The sequence below is a fragment of the Coenobita brevimanus genome, chromosome 62 (genome assembly GCF_032717465.1).
Source record: "Coenobita brevimanus isolate Jiangsu-jjx chromosome 62, ASM3271746v2, whole genome shotgun sequence".
Taxonomy (NCBI): Eukaryota; Metazoa; Arthropoda; class Malacostraca; order Decapoda; family Coenobitidae; genus Coenobita; species Coenobita brevimanus.
The window spans coordinates 33,800,609-33,819,126 of NC_137015.1; the positions used below are offsets into that span (position 1 = coordinate 33,800,609).

The 18,518-nt window shown below is 40.5% G+C and overlaps 1 protein-coding gene across 1 annotated transcript in view; it reads left to right on the forward strand.

Moving 5' to 3' along the window:
• The window catches only part of Tcs4 (Threonyl-carbamoyl synthesis 4), a gene marked incomplete at its 5' end in the record, with an annotated part of 147,224 nt that overhangs the window by 88,525 nt on the left and 40,181 nt on the right, over positions 1 to 18,518 (forward strand). The window contains one exon of the mRNA XM_080275634.1: positions 16,059 to 16,207. Within this exon, the coding sequence (XP_080131760.1) occupies positions 16,059 to 16,207 (149 nt within the window). The remainder of the gene's footprint in view (positions 1 to 16,058; positions 16,208 to 18,518) is intronic.

An 18,518-nucleotide genomic window follows, 5' to 3' on the forward strand; every position in this document is an offset into this window, starting at 1 on the left:
TCTCTTGCTGCCTCCCTATTCAGTCCTGAATCCCTTGAGGTTACGCTGTATGACTGTGTCCCAGGTCTTTCTGATCTGCCTCTCGTAACCTTACTCTTTACGTTCACAGCTTTCACCTTCCACACCCATTTGTCGTTGTCTGTCCTCTCGACGTGCACAAACCATCTCAGTCTAGCCCTCTTGATCACAACACTATACCTTAAGTCCTATCCTGCCTCCCAACTCTTCAGTTGCAGTCCTAACCCTCTGAGGCCTCTTATTCAAGGATGCATTACACATCCATCAAATCATTATCATTTCTGTATATTTTAGCCTATGAATATCCTCCTCCTTACTGCCCAGGTCTCACCATCCTACAGCATTATGCATCTGACACATGCTGCGTACAAGGATCCCTTAGCATGGGAGGACAGCCCTTTCAGTGTCAGGAGAGGCAAGTGCTCCCTGAACTTCTTCCATCCACCCCTAGCCCTTATATAGCCACAGAGCTAGCTTTAGTCCCACCTCCTGCACATGGCATGTTCCCAAATAACAAAACTTCTCCACACACTCAAGAGACTTTCCAGCAAGATCAGTTCTTTCATGCCTTTCAGTCTCTGCATGCCCTTCTCAACACACCACACACATGATATCAGCATTATTTTGCGGTGTACCCCTAATGTCAGTGTATCCCTAATGTCGCAACATCTCTTATACACCCACTTGACACAGATGCTGCACAGGCTGGAGTTCAGTCCCTTAACCCTGAGGTCACACTTAATGACCTCGTCCTGTGTCTTTCTCAGTCTACCCCTCATAACCCTACCCCCAATATTAACTCTTCTTACCTTCCTCACCCAATTATCGTCCCCCATCCTCTCCACATGTCCAGACCATCTCAGTCTACATCTCCTTTTCACAACAACAAAACACTACAGTCCCAACATACCTCTCAACTCTTCCATCGTAAACCCAGCCCTCCCGAACCTTGCACGCAGGGACACATTACACATCCACCTAATCATTGTCATTTCTGTACGGCTGAGTCGGCGAATATCCTCCTCCTTTACTGCCCAGGTCTCATTACCATACAGCATTACACTCCTAACACATGCTGCATACAGAGACCCCATAGCATGTAGGGAGAGCCCTCTCAATGTCAGAAGAGGCAAGAGCTCCCTGAACTTCTTCCAACCACTTCTCACCCTATCAACAGAGATAGCTCCAGCCCCTCCTCCAGCACACATCATGTCTCCCAAATAACAATACTCTTCCATGCACTCAAGAGATTCACAGCAAGTTCAATCCTTTCACGCCTGACAATCTCCACCTGCTCTCCCCGACACTCCGTACACATAAAATCAGCATTATCTTGCAGTCTACCTCTGATACCACTACATCTCTTGTGCACCCATTTATCACAAACACCTCACAAGATAGAATTACTTCCCATGCCCTTGTGGCAAACTGCACATGGCCACTCTCCCTCATTTTTGACAGTACCGCCACCAACCCTAGATATCATCACTTTTGTTTTATCTGCATTTACCCTTAAGCCCTTGTGCCCCATACCATCTCTCCACTTCCTAAACCTTTCCTCCACCTCCCTTTCATTCTCTGCAATCAACACCAAATCATCAACATACAGCATCTCCAACGGGAGTCCATTTCTAAAGTCACATGAGAGGGTTTCAGGTACCATGATGAACAACATGGGACTCAAAACTGACCACTGATGCACACCAACACTCACGGAAAATTCATCACTCAAATCTCTATTCACTCTTACCTGGGTGCTAGCACCCAAATAAATAGCCATAACCACCCTAACCAGCTACTCTTCCAAGCCAAGCTTTCTCATTGCCCACTTCACTACCTCTGTAGGGACTCTGTCAAAGGCCTTTTCCAAATCAACAAAAACAAAATACAGATCCCTTCTCCTACCAATATATTTTTCCTGAAGCCGTCAAACAATGAATATGGCATCAGTGGTCCCCATACGTGGCATAAACCCAAACTGCATCTCATCAATATTCACTCTTTCTGTAATCATACCTTCTAAAACTCTCTCCATTACCTTTTCATTATCGGATCTAAAAGCTTTATACCTCTATAATTTCCTCTTTCCAGGGCATCACCCTTCCCTTTATACACATTTACAGTTACACTTTTCAGCCAATCATCTGGAACAACACACTCATATTAATCATATTTAACAGGTCATTGACTAACCTCACCCCAATATCTCCTGAGGCCATCAGCATTTCATCAGTCAACCCAGACACACCTACTGCCTTCCCCATCTTCATCCTGCCTATTGCCTCACTCACAGTAGCAGCATCAATCAAAGGCCAAGGGCCAAACACTGGATCTGCTGGCTCCAAACCTTCCCTGTCCCAGTCAAACTCCTCATTCAACAACCAGCTATAATGCTCTCTCCATGCATCTTTAATATCCTCACTGTTCACCACTACCCTTCCTTCATCATTCTTCACACACTGCGCACCTATAATATCCCGATTATCCCTCTTCATCTGATTTGCCACCTTAAATATCATGTTTTTCCTTTCCCCATGATTTAGGTTATCAATTAAAAGTCTCTGTGACTCGGAGCTCGCCCTGTATACCTCTCTTCTAGCCCTACCCTTGGCAGCCAAGTATTCCTCCTTGCTACCACCCTTCTTCCATTCCCGGAAAAGCCTTCTTTTCTCCTTAACTGCAACTTCTACACCCTCCTCCCACCACCAAGTTACTTTATGTCTTGGTGGTCCTCTTGTCCAACCGCATGTTACATCAGTGACTCAAGAGATTGTTCTTGAGGGCTCTGTACTGTTCATTAACGCCTCTGTCTACAGCTCCCTGTTCAGCCACCACTCTCCTCATCACACTATAGAAGGCATCCCTTACTACTTGGTTTTTAAGTGAACAGTGGAAAATAGTTTTATAAGTTACTTCAAGTGACAGTGCATAACACAGTGTAAATAAAATAGAAATGTAAATAATGTAAATAAAATAGAGAATGTAAATAGAAATGTAAATGAGTAGTAATATAAGAATACGAGTATATATACTAGGAGTAATGAAAGTGAAAGATTCACTCTAGCATGTATTAATACTATGAGTTACGAAAGTGAAAGTGACAGATTCACTGTCAACGCTAGTATACAGGACGAGAAAGTGAATGCTACGTATTTTACTGAAAGAGAAATTGAATGCCTACAGTGACAATAAACTACTATTACTGAAGGAAACTTATGGATAAAGACTATAGATATACAGTATATGAGTGTTATATAGTAATAGAAATATAAAGTGTGAGTGTTTTTATGAATAATAAATGACAGAACACCAGCGGCGAATGATCGCAAGTGGGAAGGTCATACGCGCTCGTAATATTCATTTTTTTTTTTTTTTTTTTTTTTTTTTTTTTTTTTTTGAGTATGGATTCCAAACTATTTGAGAATCACAGAATAGTGTTTCTAGTGATAATATCAGGCTGTGGTAATCATATTACTGGTTGTCGGGAAGTGTAAAGTGGAGACTTCGTTACCCAACTTCAGAGGTCTCCACAAGTCCTACGGTACTCGACGAAGGCTCAACAAACACCCCAGGAGAAAGCTGAAGGTATGTGCCATATGCTTATTTAATTTTAATATTCTAGGACTAATAACTGATTTTTGGCAAATATTTTTAGAGAATCTGTCGGAGCTCGAATATGCCCGCGAGACACGCAAGTCAAGCAAAAACAACCCCGCGGTTTAGGGATTAAAGAGGGGCAGCAGATATCCGCGGATTTTTAACATTGGCGGGTGACTCTGTTACCTAACCCCTGCGAATGTTAAAGGATGACTATATATGAGGCGTCTAGAAGCAAAGGGGCATCGGCGCCAAAATGTACTTTTGAGTTATGACGCTTTAAAGTTATGTTTATGGCAACGTCATAACCAGAAGGCAATAAACAAACCTTTTATACATCAAAATGATCATCAGCGCCTATGCTCTACATGTAAAGCCAAAAAAAAAAAAACAATAATAACCGTAACCACAAAATAGGCAGTAAACCAAACCCCCAATTTATAAGTGGGCATAATAACATATTGTAGGGATTTAAAAACATAGCAGAAAAACATCAACGAATCTATTAATGTACAAAACTTTATTAACTGAAGATTCCAGTTCACTTAATATAAATAAACGAATAATTATTACTGTAATTTCATGTTTTTGACAACTAAAACTGAAATCAATGCAGTTATTATTTTTCCTCTACCATAATAGATTGAAATAATAACACTAAAGAAAAAAAAGTAGTGTAGTGCTTAAGTAAATTGAGAAGGGGTAGTGGGGGGTTAAATGGTGGGGTCGTCATCTAGGAGATCGACATCCAACTCTGCCTCCTCGATGCCACGCCCCCTCCCGCTGTCTCCCCTCACCACTCTCTTTTCCTCCTTCTTTCTACCTTTTTCCACTTCTCCACACACTTCTGACACTTATGAGAGGTTATAGGCACCACCTCCTCACTGTAACTAAGTGATGAACTCATCTTGTCACCCCCCCTTCAACCCCAATAACAACAGCTCATCTCGTCACCAATAATCCACGATAATGGGGTAAAAATCCAATACGTAATAATTATACACCTCAGTGAACACGGGAGGGAAGCCTCAACGGCACACCGGACGGGCCACACGCTTGCTGATTGGCTGCTCTGGGGGAGTGGCAGAGAGTGAGAATGCTGATTGGTTTGGGCTGTGTGGCTTAGATGCCTGCCTGCTCTAATTTGTTCGCCCGGCAGCATGGACAAACCCACGTGACTTTGAGCCCTCTACCACTGTCCAGAAGGCCGAATCTTGTATGGCAATCAGTGCTGTCACTGAGAAGAGGGTTAAGCCTGTTGTCTCCATTACCTAACTCAAAATCAGTATACTGGTGGGGATGCCCCTTTGGTTCTAGACGCCTCATATATATATATATATATATATATATATATATATATATATATATATATATATATATATCAATCAATCAATCATTTCCTGTGGCACCCTCGGGGATGCATATGGCCTCGATGAACTCACACCACCACATCCTATCTTGTGCCAACTCCTCAAGATCTCCCCAACACTCATCTCCAGCTTCCCGTCTCATTGTCCTCACCCACGTCTCTTTTGGCCTTCCTCTACCCCTCCTACCAAGTGCCACCCACCCTGGTGTACCTCGTACTATTCCCTGTCTCCTGTACACATGTCCTAGCCACTTCCATTGTGAGAATCTAACATATTCATCGATCGGCTGCACTCCCGTTATTTCTCTAATTCTACTATTTGGTATCCTTTCCCACCACTTAACTCCTAATATTCTTCTAAGTGCTTTATTTTCAAACACCAAGAATTTATTTTCCATAGTCACTGTGCTGTACCAAGACTCGTGTCCATAAATTAAGATACTCCTAACCATTACCTTATAAAGTTTGATTTTTGTATGCACAGAGAAATTGTTATTATTCCAAATATTTTTAAGCATTCCCATTGCCTGATTAGCCTTCTTTAACCTTTCCTTGAATTCAAAGTTCAAAGAACCATCCTTGGCTAAATAAGTACCTAAATATTTAAACCTATCAACTTGCTTTACAACCATACCTCCAATTACACATTCCTGTGCATTTTCCATATTCATATTGATTATTTCAGTTTTTCCACAATTAATAACCAAACCCACCTTGCGACCTTCACTCACCAAACAGTCCAACACTCTCTGCATCTCTTCTGGCCCATCACAAATCAAAACTATATCATCTGCATAATCTAAATCCAAAAGTTTCCTGTTCTCTCCCCAAAGTATACCTGCACTGGTTTCTGTTCCAACGCGTTTCATAATGTAATCAATGACCAATATAAATAGTAAAGGCGATAGAACACCACCTTGAATTACTCCGGACTTGACTTCAAACGAATCACTCAGACAACCATCAACCATCACTTTACAAAATGTGTCCTCATGCATGTTCATAATGACCCTCACAAACTCCTCTGGTATTCCATAATGTCTCATGATCTTCCCCATAGTCTCTCTCGAAACACTGTCAAAAGCCTTTTCAAAATCAACAAAACAAAGACTTAACGGTACTCTCATTTCATTAACTTGCTGCATCAAATGCCTAACTATAAAGATCTGATCATTGCAACCACGTCCCTTTCTAAAACCAGCCTGTTCATCCCTCAGAATACCCTCAACCACCGGCTCCAACCTATTTAACAACACTCTACTGAAAACTTTCAAAGCTATCGGTGACAAAGAGATTCCCCTCCAATTACCACATTCACTCAGGTCTCCCTTCTTCGGAACTTTAACAATTACACCATTCTTCCAAACTGATGGTAGTAACCCCGTCACCCATATCTTATTGAATAGCTTGGTCAAGATCATTATTAATCTATCCCCTTCCACTTTAAACATTTCCGGAAATAAACCATCCTCCCCTGGTGCCTTATTATTCTTTAACTGTTTTACTGCTTTCTCCACTTCTGCAAGCCTCAACTCTCCTGTTTCTATATTTAAATCTTCCTGAGCAGACGGTATATCCTCTTCTGGTGGTATTGGTCTATTAAGAACTGTCTCAAAATGCTCTTTCCATCTATTTTTAATATCTCCATCTTTGGTCAATAAATTTCCTTCCCTGTCTCTAACTGGTATTTCCTTGCGTTTACCTGCATTACCACTCAGTTCTCTAATCGATTCATATGCTATTCTTTGACTCTGTCCATCATTTTTGTTTATTAAGATTTCAGTCTCTGCAACCTTTTCATCCACACATCTTCTTTTATCTCTCCTAGCTAACCTTCTTACTTCTGAATTCAAACTCCAGTACGCAGCTCTTGCTAATTCAATCTCTCGTTCATCAACGCATTGCATCTCACTCCTCAATTTAGCCTCACCTCTCTTTTTTATCATATCCCACGTTTCCTCTGATATCCATTTCTTTCTCCTGAATCTATGTCTCCTTACAATCGTACATTCAACAGTCTCATGCAAAACTTTGTTCACATCCTCCCACATCTCATCTACACTTCTCTCCCCCTCTTCCAACGTTTCAACACCAAAAACCTATTTCTGCATTCTAATCTGAATTCCTCCTTTTCTTCTCCTTCCCTTCTAAGCTTAACAATATCGTATCTACCAACACCAGATTTTTCCTTCTTCTGATTTTTAAGTTTAAACCTTATTTTTGCAATGCTGAGTTGATGGTCACTACCAATATCCGCTCCCCGTTTAACATGAACATCTAGCAGAGAACTTCTATGCCTCCTACTGATAGCAATGTGATCAATCTGATTTTTATATTTTCCACACGGCGACACCCAAGTTGTCTTGTGTATATTGCAATGCTGAAAGAGTGTGCCCCTGATGACTAAGTCATTTGCTAGACAGAAGCTTCCAAACCTCACTCCGTTTTCACTCATCCTACTACCAACTCCCATCTTACCCATACATGCCTCAAATCCCTCATTTGAACAGCCCATTACTGCATTAAAGTCTCCAACGCAGATCAAAACATCATGTCTAGGTACCCTTCCTACTCCTTCTTGCAACTTTTCATAAAATGTGTCTTTCCTTTCGTCGAGTGCATCATTAGTAGGTGCATAACACACAAACAGACTGATGTTGCCATGATTTGATTTAAACCGCGCGTATAACAATCGCTCATCTATAGGATCCCACTCACATAAAGCATTATTTGCCTTACAACCCAGCAACAATCCTACTCCCTGATAATGCATTCCGTCCTGTCGACCAGATATCAATAAACGTATACCATCCTCCAAATCCAACTTATCGACTCCAGTTAATCTAGTTTCTGTCAGAGCACAAATATCAAGTCCATAATTTTGAAAAACCTTCACTAACTCATCGATTTTACCGTCATGATTTAGTGTTCTCACATTCCAGTTACCAATTTTAATTGTATTTTTTGCATTGACAAAAGAATTAGATTGTAATTGAGGCAACCGTGAGATTCTTAGCACCCCCTGCCCATTTAAGGGCTGCACGGGACTGGGGGCCATTATTGTTCTTTCAGAGTCCATCAAGGTTTCTTTGGCTAACTTCCTGAACACCTCGCCATTGTGTTGCAGTCGCAGTAGGCAGCTAACTTGCCTGATTGCCCACACCCGAAAGACCCAACTATGCTGTAGCCAGTCACGTGCCGGCATGCTTCCCAGCCATTTCACTCTCAAGGAGTTCCTCTGCCTGAGAAAGCAACCACCCCCCTGCTCCCGAGGGCTTTTGATCTGTGTAGGTAGAGGGCGATCACTCCCTCACTAGCCATATACAGTGTATATACAGTGTATATATATATATATATATTTATTTATTTATTTATTTATATATCCAGGGGCAGGATCCTACAGCTACCTGGCGCGTCCCCAGGTGGCGGATAGGGGAAGTTCCTTGTAGGTATACGAGGTACTGTCTTAGACGGCACGGACCATGGGACCCCTTATAGATATATAGGGCTCCACCGAATATAACGAATAAGGTGGCACCAAAATTACATCTCACCAGAAACTATGTGGCAGGGAGGTGAGATTATTTGCCACAATCCTCCCAACCAAACATGATTTCTATTGCAAATGAATTGACGGGCATTCCTGTTGGATCATTGTCTACTAAAGGTCCAACCGCACTGCCTCCTGTGCTTACGGGCAGTGTGCCACCGAAAGTGAGTAGGCAGTGTGATGGAAAATTAGACTCTTGGATGTTAAACAAACTGAAATCGATGAAGATCTATGCATACGTTGTTAGAAGCCTTGCAGAAGATTACAAACTTGATAACGTGATGACTGAACTGGAAAACATTAGTTGGGATATTGTAGGTTTGAGTGAGATCCGCAGAAAAGAAGAAAAATTAATTCAGCTCGAAGACAGCAAACACCTGTTTTACTACAGAGGAAAGAAAAATGAAAGAGTTAGTGGTGTAGGATTTCTAATTAACAGAAATCTTGCTGACAACATTGTTAAATTCAGCAGTGTATAGGACAGAGCAGCAGTTGTTGTCATTAGACTATGCAAAAAATATACCATGAAAGTGATACAAGTATATGCACCAACTTGTCAAAGCCTAGATGAAGAAATAGAAACATTCTATGATGACATCTCCCAGATTATGGAAGAAGAAAAGACAACATATACTATACAGGTTATCCCTTAATTCACGCGAACTTTTTTCACACGATTTCGGTTATCCACGAATTTTTCGTACAATAATTAAAACAAAATTATAGTATTCAAATAAGTAATTTCAGTATATAAGAGAAATAAATAAAATATAAAAAATGCATACCTGCTGCCCGTGTGCACACATATATGTATGTGTGTGTGTGTGTGTGTGTGTGTGGGAGCCTGGGAGGTTGGTCTACCACACACCACACAGTCAGTTTGAATCCGTCGGTCGAACCATGCATGACCTGCAAATTGTTATTTGTGGCTTATTTTTCTGCCTTCCAGTAATTGCTTGCTTGCCTTGTCAGTCAACATGGGGCATAAGCGTAGTGCTAGTGATGCATGTGGTAACACACCAAAACTGACTTGTAAAGTGATGTTGCTGACAGAGAAAGTTAAAGTGTTGGACAGACTTCAGGGAGGAATGTCGGCAACAATTCTCCGTCAGGACGATTCCCCGTCATTTATTTACATACTAGTTTATTCAGCAAGTACAGTACACTAGTTTTTTACTTATATGAGTTATAAAATCCCCCTGAAAATTAGTTATTAAAATATTAATTAATCAATAATAAGTATATTAATAGAATGACGGGGAATTGTCCATGTTTTGACGGTGAATTGACTTGATGGTGAATTGTCTCAGAACCGTATGTTTGGGGTGAGTCAACTGTTCATACAATAAAGAAGGAGAACAGCATACGGGAGACAGTGAGGGCTAGTGCACTAGACAGTGCAGAAGTGTCTCCACCTGCGCCTGTGAACTGTCTTGTAACCGCATGTTTGGGGTGAATGAGTCAACTGTTCATACAATAAAGAAGGCAGAATGTAGCATACGGGAGGCAGTGAGGGCTAGTGCACCAGGCTGCTGAAGTGTCTCCACCTACGCCTGTGCTTGTCAGGTTTCAGTTAAGTTTCTTACATTTTTGTTGTTTTTAATACTTTATGCTAGTTTATAAGGTGTATGTAGTGCATAAACAGTATTATTCAGATGTAATATACGTATAGACATGCGTAATTATGTGCACACAAGGGCAGAACATATACGCGAATTTACCACATACGGGAAGGGTCTGGGAACCTAACCCTCGTGTGAATTAAGGGCTTACCTGTACTCATGGGAGACTTCAATGCAAACGTTGGGAAGTCAAAAAATGGAGAAGCATGTATGGGAAAATTTGGAGTGGGAGAAAGGAATGAGAGAGGTGAAATGCTGGTAAATTTTGCTGAAATGTTTAACATGAGAATAATGAACACATTCTTCCACAAAAGAACAGGGAGAAAGTGGACCTGGAGAAACAAAGAATGAAATCGACTGCATTATAGCAGATAAGAATAACACGATCACAAATGTCACAGTTATCAACAAAGTAAATATAGGTAGTGATCATAGAATGGTGGGTTGCACAGCCAGATTCAGTTTCAGAAATGAAAGAAAGAAGATGATTAAAGATAAAAAAATATGCCCAATAATTGTAAACGAAAATAAAGCAGCCTTTCAGTTGGAAATAAGGAACAGATTTCAGGCTCTAAGTAATGCTGAATGTGACATTGATGGGCTGAATGACAGACTAACAAAAGTGCTAAGAGAATCAGCAGAGGCAGTAGGAAAACCTGATACAACCAAAGCCAAGAAGTATTCAGAAAAGACACTCGAGCTTATGAAAAAACAAAAGGAAATGACAGTAAAGACAAAGAAAGACGAATTAGAACGAGCAGAATTAAATAAGCTTATCAACAAAAGACAAAGAGAAGAAAAAAGAAAGAGAAACATGGATCAGATCAAAGAAACCATCAAAAATGGAAAAAGTCTGAAACAGGTCTGAGGTACAATGGCACTAGGAAAGCAACAAATGACATCACAGAAAGAAAAAAAATGTTAAATCTTTAAATGCAGAGATAAGATGGTGAAGAGAGTTGAAGAATTTTACAAAGAACTGTATGCATCAAAGACAGTAGTACCAATAGCTAACTTTTCAGTTGACACAAGCGAAATACCTGAGGTAACACAAGACGAAGTAAATATTTGTCTTAAAAATATGAAAAGAGGGAAGGCTCCGGGAGAAGATGGAATAGTAACAGATTTACTGTTGGATGCCGGAGTAGAAGTACAAAATAGGCTTGCTCACTTATTTACCCACTGTATAAAACAGAAGAAAATTCCCAAAACATGGTGTAATGCAAGAGTTATTTTACTCTACAAAAAAGGTGACTCAAAAGATCTTAGTAACTATCGACCCATTAGCTTATTATCAGTCATTTACAAACTCTTCACTAAAGTCATTACGAACAGAATTACAACAATTTTGGAGGAAAACCAACCTCGTGAACAGGCAGGATTCCGAAGCGGGTATTCAACCATTGATCATCTTCATACAATGAACCAGCTAATTGAGAAAACTATAGAATATAATAAACCACTGTGCTTAGGTTTTGTTGATTATGATAAGGCTTTCGACTCAGTGGAGCACATAGCAATTATAAATTCATTGCGAGAACAAGGAGTGAATGAGAACATTGTAAACCTGCTCGAAAACATGTATAAAGAGGGAACTGCTACAGTTAAATTACATAAGGACTCAGAAAAAATTAAGATTGAAAAGGGCGTGCGTCAGGGAGATACAATTCCACCAAAATTATTTACAGCATGCCTAGAACATATTTTCAGAAAGCTAGACTGGGAAAACAAAGGAGTGAACATTGATGGAGAAAAGCTAAACCATCTAAGATTTGCAGATGACATTGTCCTAATCTCAGAAACAGTGGAGGCATTGCAAGAAATGTTAAATGACCTGAACAGAGAAAGTCTGAAAGTAGGACTGAAGATGAACCGAAGTAAAACTAAAGTAATGTTTAATCCACAAACACCAAAGAGCGTCATCAGAATAAGTGATGAAATTCTTGAAGAAGTTGAGGAGTACAACTACTTGGAACAGATACTAAAATTAACAGAAGATCACGATAACGAAATAAAAAGACGCATTACAATTGGATGGAAAGCTTTTGGTAAACATAGAGACATTATGAAAAGTAGCTTGCCAGTTTGTATGAAATGAAAAGTATATAACGAATGTATAATTCCAGCTATGATGTATGGTTGTGAGACCTGGAAACTAACAAAATCAATGGAAAATAAATTAATCCGTTCTCAGAGAGCAATGGAAAGGTCAATGTTGGGAATATCTTTAAGAGACAGGAAAAGATCAACTTGGGTGAGAGAGCAGACTAAAGTCAAAGATATTATAGAAGTTATAAAAGAACAGAAATGGAGGTGGGCAGGCCATATAGCAGGAATAAGGGACAAACAATGGAGCAAGAGGCTGACTGACTGGACACCAAGAGAGTGTAAGTGTAGCAGAAAAAAGCCAGGCAGGAGATGGAGAGATGAGATAGAGAAATTTGCGGGGAAAACGTGGCAAAGATTGGCTCAGTCAAGGAATTCGTGGAAAAGGTTGGGGGAGGCCTTTGTTCAGTAGTGGACTAGTCATGGCTGATGATGATGATGATGATGATGATATATATATATATATATATATATACACACACACACACACACACACACAGTAGGATCTCACCAATAACAACTTCGACAGTAACGTTTTCAGCAATAATGGTAAGTTAGAATAGATACCCAGTTTCTATAATAACGTTTAGATTCACCTGAATAACCGTTATTTCACGAATGCCAAGTTGTTATGCTACAAATATGTCCATAACAAGATGAGGAATGAAATAGACAAACAAGAAGAGATGAAGGAAATTGCTGAAAATGTGAGCAGTAGCGAGGAGGATATGGAGGATCCTCCCCTCACAACCACCCCTGACTCGCCAGCCTCCGTCCCCTCCACCTCCATTGTCCCACCTGACTCACCAGCTGCCTCTCCCTCCACCTCCACAGCCCCACCTGGCATACCTGCAACCCCGACCATAGTTACTGTTGCTGTATTCTGGATGAAATACAGTATAACATTCGACAGGCTGTAAATTTCTTCATCAAAGCCTGGAATAATACGACATTGGCAACCATTAAACAATCGTGGTCAGCATTCCTGTCACAACTCAAGTCTGCTGAGATGGAGAGAGAGCAGCCATCAGAATAAATGACTAATGATTGGACTTGTAAATCAGATTTCAAGAAAATACCAGAAACAGTATCATGAATGAGTGAATGTCCGCCATCAGTCACTCATCACCTGCATTCTTTCACAACACCTGCCAGCCGAGGAAAAACAACAGGGGTTGAGTAGATGATGACATTGATGACATTGGGGACGTTCATGAAGATTTTGACTTTGTGAAGTTTAATGAAGTGTTGATGGAAGTAGGTGACCCTGGCATGAGAGGCAGGAGTTGGGACAAGGCCAGTCAGGGGTCAGGGGGTACGCCGCAGTAGCCTCCATGCACAAGCCTCGAAACAGTCATCACACCAAACACCTTATTAACTCATTTAAGGTGAGTTTTGTATTACTTATGACAATTTAACAACTAATCTTATTATTTCATCTAAAAAAAGTAGTGATAGGAGGGCTCCAAATGAGAAAAATGGGTAAAAGACATGGGGTGGCAGCACCAATTAACTCGTTATACTGTACACTCAATCCTCGTAAATCGTGGCAATTTTGGTCTGGATCACTGCCGCAATTTACAAATTCCACGGTTTATAAATAATAATTCTTATGTGAAAAATGAATTTGGGTCTGGACTTTGGCCAACCACCCCCCACAGCACCCTACCTATACCTATCTAGGCACCATCAAACACAAACATACAAATTTAGGAATATTCAGTGCATGTATTTAATAGAAATAAGCAATGTTAAGGGATCTCACCTTAATCCTATGACGATGTTGCTTAAGTGACTGGAGTGGGGTGGTGTTGGGAAGAACTTAGATCCTCTCAGCATGAGGTGGGGGTGCTCCCTCATGCTGTTCTTCCTTCTCCAGCTCCTCTGCCTCCCTCAGGAAGCCCTCAAAGTCTGCCTCAGGAATGACAGATGTTACGTCATCCACGTCTTCAGTGTGTGAAGGGCCAGGCTGTGGTTCAGGCTCAGCTTCTGCCCTTACCCGGGCAAAATAGTGGGTGACGAGTTCCTGATGTTTCTCAACTCTACGGCATTAGTATGCACACTTGCCATCAGGGACGGGTGGTGATTGATTGTTGGGTTGCGATTTTCAAATTGAATGCCGCGGTTTACGATTCTCCTCGGAAAAGGCCCACTTCGGTGCCTAGATCCGCGATTTTTGTGACTTAAACAGTGATTTAAGGGTGCCAGCAGTCTGACAGCCACTTAGCCGTGATTTACAAATCCGTGATTTATAAACACGCTATTTTCGAGGATTGAGTGTACATGCATTTTAATGTCACTCAGATAATGTTTTTGCTAATAACGGCGTTTTTTTCTGGAACCAATTAGACGTTATTGGTGAGATCCTAGTGTGTATATATATATACCTGTATATATATATACACCGTAAAACCTCACTATAACAGACTACTGTAATTTGGGGCCCAAGCCATTCCAAAAATAGTGAAATTTGAATAAAAGCAACATCCTGACTACCCCCTGCTAACCCAGATTTTTTCAGATGTATCAGACATTAGTCCAGATTGCACCAACAGTTTTTATACTGTTTTCACTAGTGTTGCAGTAATGATCTGTATTATACATTCACAGCAATAATCAAGTGGTATAATATATACAGGTATTCCTCGATATATGGTATCCCAAGATGTGTTTCACCGGCTTAACAGTGGGGTAGAAATACCACAATATCATGGCCAAACCCTGGTTTAACGATTTTGTTTTGTTTTTTTACCAATTTGGATGATATTTTGACTAAAATTGTGTGTTTAGGTTGATTTATAAACTGTTTTTTTACTTAGATTAATGTGTTCTAGTCATAGGTGGAGTGAACATTATCATTTTGGGGTAAAGTTTACTAAGTTTGAGTTTTTCTAGACTTGTATTTGGCAATTTTCAGATTTTATTTATTGGTTTTAGTGAGTTATTTACAGATACTAGGCCTAGGTTAGCTTCCTTTACAGCTGTTAGATCATTTAGATTGGCTTTAAACTTGTTTTTGGGCTCATTTGGGTGGGTTTTGGACTTGCTGGGGGGGGGGGAACCCTAGACTGAAAAACACATTACTGTACATGTTAAATCTACCCCGATATACAATACCCCGCCTAAGGATGGTTTCTACTTAACCAATTACATCATTCAACCAGGGTATTATTGTATAAAAATACTGCACTGTACACTGATAACCATGTCTTTTATTTACCTTATTGTGGTGAATGTAGCAGAAGTGGTCAGGCAGTCTGGACTGCTTCTGGCTTTATCGAACTCTTTCCGATGAACTGTATAAGAATTTAGTTCGGTTGCTCCTCAATTCCAGGGAAAGCGAATTTTGGTCTATTTAAGTCTGTTATATCAAAGTTTTACTGTTTATATTTGTAAAGGTACTGCTCCCTCTTTCATATATTTTTTTTTCCAAGAAATATGTCAAACAGTGAATATGGGATGTGTGTTCCCTTTGCCTAGCGTAAACCCAAACTACATCTCATCAGTATTCACTCTTTACCTTACCATATGTATGAATGGATTTTGCTTGTGAGGTTGTGACTGATTTTATTATCTGTTTCACTAAATAAAGACTTTACTGATAGATGTCTGATTTATATGATTTTTATTTATCTGAAACTTACTGAACCCCCCCATCTTTTTTGGGGGGGGGAGGGGGGATGATGATGAACTTGATGTGTGACAGTGATGATGGTGATGTGTGGCAATGCTGCTGCTGTTGTTGCTGATATTAATGATGTGTGGCAATGATGATGATGATGATTATATTTTACAGGTGTTTTGGGAGGTCAGGTGGTGGAAGGTGTGCATGATGTGTGTGCCAGTTTCCAGCACGCCATCACAGCACACCTGCTCAGGCAGACTCATAAGGCTATGATCTATATTGCCACCAGACAACTCCTGCCTTCACATGCACACACACTGGTATTTATTTGTTTATATCTTTTATGAGCTGGCAGAATGGCAAGACAAAGGAGTAGTTAGTAAAGGATGTATACAAGGAAGGGTATAGGTATTTAATGACTGCTAAATGAGCCGTGGAAGGAAAGGGATGATCCCATCAACAGCCTGAGTTGTGACAGGGCAGAACATAGCCAGCAAGTACTTCTGTTGAAACCAATTGATGGCACTGAGAATGATAAGGCTATGGTCCGTCTATTTTATGGAGAGCATTTGGGCGTTGTCCCTCTTGGAGAGTCCCCGTCCCACAGTGTTGCCATACTTTGTACTGGCCAACTTAATCGGATTAGAATAAAGGCGCTAATGACAACTCTTCCTCCCAGCACACCACTCTCCTGTCTCTCTCTCTCTCTCTCTTTCTGCATATAGAAATTACATTTTCTATAGATTTATTTCTATAAAAAGTCTATACACTTTTATGACTTTTTAGAATTTGAGGACAAGCCTCAAGACTGACTGTCTGTCTGGCATGTTGCACTGTTATTCATTCCCTTTCTCCATGACCTTTCCCCCTACTCTCTGTTTCTGTCTGTCTGTCTGTCTGTCTCTGTCTCTAACATTATTTTTTATTATGATTGTGATTTTCTCCTTAAAGTGTGATGTTTATTTGTGGTTTATAACAGCTTTTTAGGGATCAATTTTAGGTCCTCTGTTTGCCTTCTTCCCTCAAAAAAATACTTATTTACGTTGTAAATAAGTTCTTTTTCTCTACTGTGGAGCACAGGAGAGCGAGTAGCAGGAGTAAGAGCATCCATCTCAGGAGGCGGCCAGAGTGGAAATGACCTGGATTAACACGGTCACTCTACCCTTACAAGCGTGGCAACGTTGGAAAGCAACGTTGCCAAGTGATGTGGTATTTATAAAAAGTAATTATTATTAAAAGAAAAAAAAGAGGCATTTATAACACTATATAGCCTTATTAAAGAATTAAATATATATATACTGTAAATAAACTTCATTTAGAAGTGGTAAATAGCTGACATGAGACAGAGAGATGTACACGTTTGGCAGAGAGGCGTCTTAGGAAATTCCCAAGAGGGACAATGCCCAAACGCTCTTCATAAAATAAATGGACCATAGGTTGTCTGTAGCTACTGGAGATGTGGAGAGGACACTGAAGCCTATTCTAGTTAACCCCTAAAGACCACAATTCGGGGTTGATTTCTTAACTTTACCAAGGTAAAAATTTTTCTTACAGATTTGAAGAACTTGAATTTACACATCTGAAAATGCCAATCTCGGTCCCCTAGGCCTAATGGTTACTGGAAAACTGCTCATCAAAGATTATAGAAACCCCCACCCCTGCTGTTAGAGAGAAAACAGGAAAAAATTTACGGAAACCTAATTTTTGGTAGAGAATCTTACCAGAATCAATGAAATCATTGTAAAATACATTTCTGTTGATGAAACTAGGTGTAGAGTCAGCATGAGAGTTAAAACAACAACAACAACAACATCCACCCACGTAGTGTAGTGATACTCTGTTTTTTAGGGTAGCTCTATATTGAGTGGCAAGCCAAATGATTTGCTGTAAACCAGGAAAGCACTTACAGTGCTGGGTGGTAACCTTATAACCAACCAACATGTGTTCCCTACGTGACGACAAGTGGGTTGGCGGAGGATTAGTGCCCCTCCCCAGAAAACAACCAACTAAAAATACGAACAGGAAACCTCGGACTAGGACTGACCAAAAGATGACGACTAAGGACCGAACTAAGGACTTGGTACGGATAGCTACATGGAATGTTAGGGGTGCAAATGATGAGGTGACAAAAAGAGTGATTGTCCAGGTGCTTGAGGGTTCAAAAGGGGATGTATGTGGGTTAAATGAAACTAAATGGGGAGGTGAGAGTGTGAGAGAATGGGAGTATGGATGGAGTATAAGTGTGGGAGTAGGTGAGAATGAGAGGGCAAAAGAAGGAGTGTGTATTGTTGTGAGTAATGGATGGAAGGATAATATAAGAGAGCATGAATCAGTTGGCTCAAGAATTGTGTGGGTAAGATTGAAAGTTGGACTACAAATATGGTTGATTGTGTGCATGTGTACACCAATGCAAGATCATGCAAGCAGAGTGAGAGAAGAGTTCTGGACAAATGTTGAAGCGTGCATGGAAAAGTTTGAAAGGAAAGAGAGATTGTTTTTGATTGGAGATACAAATGGAAAAGTAGGGAATGCAAAGGTGGATGGAGTAGTTGGTGAGTGGGGTGTGCCTGCAGAGATGGATGAGAGTGGCATGCTATAGTGGACATTTGTGCTGGGAGGGGGTTAGTGATA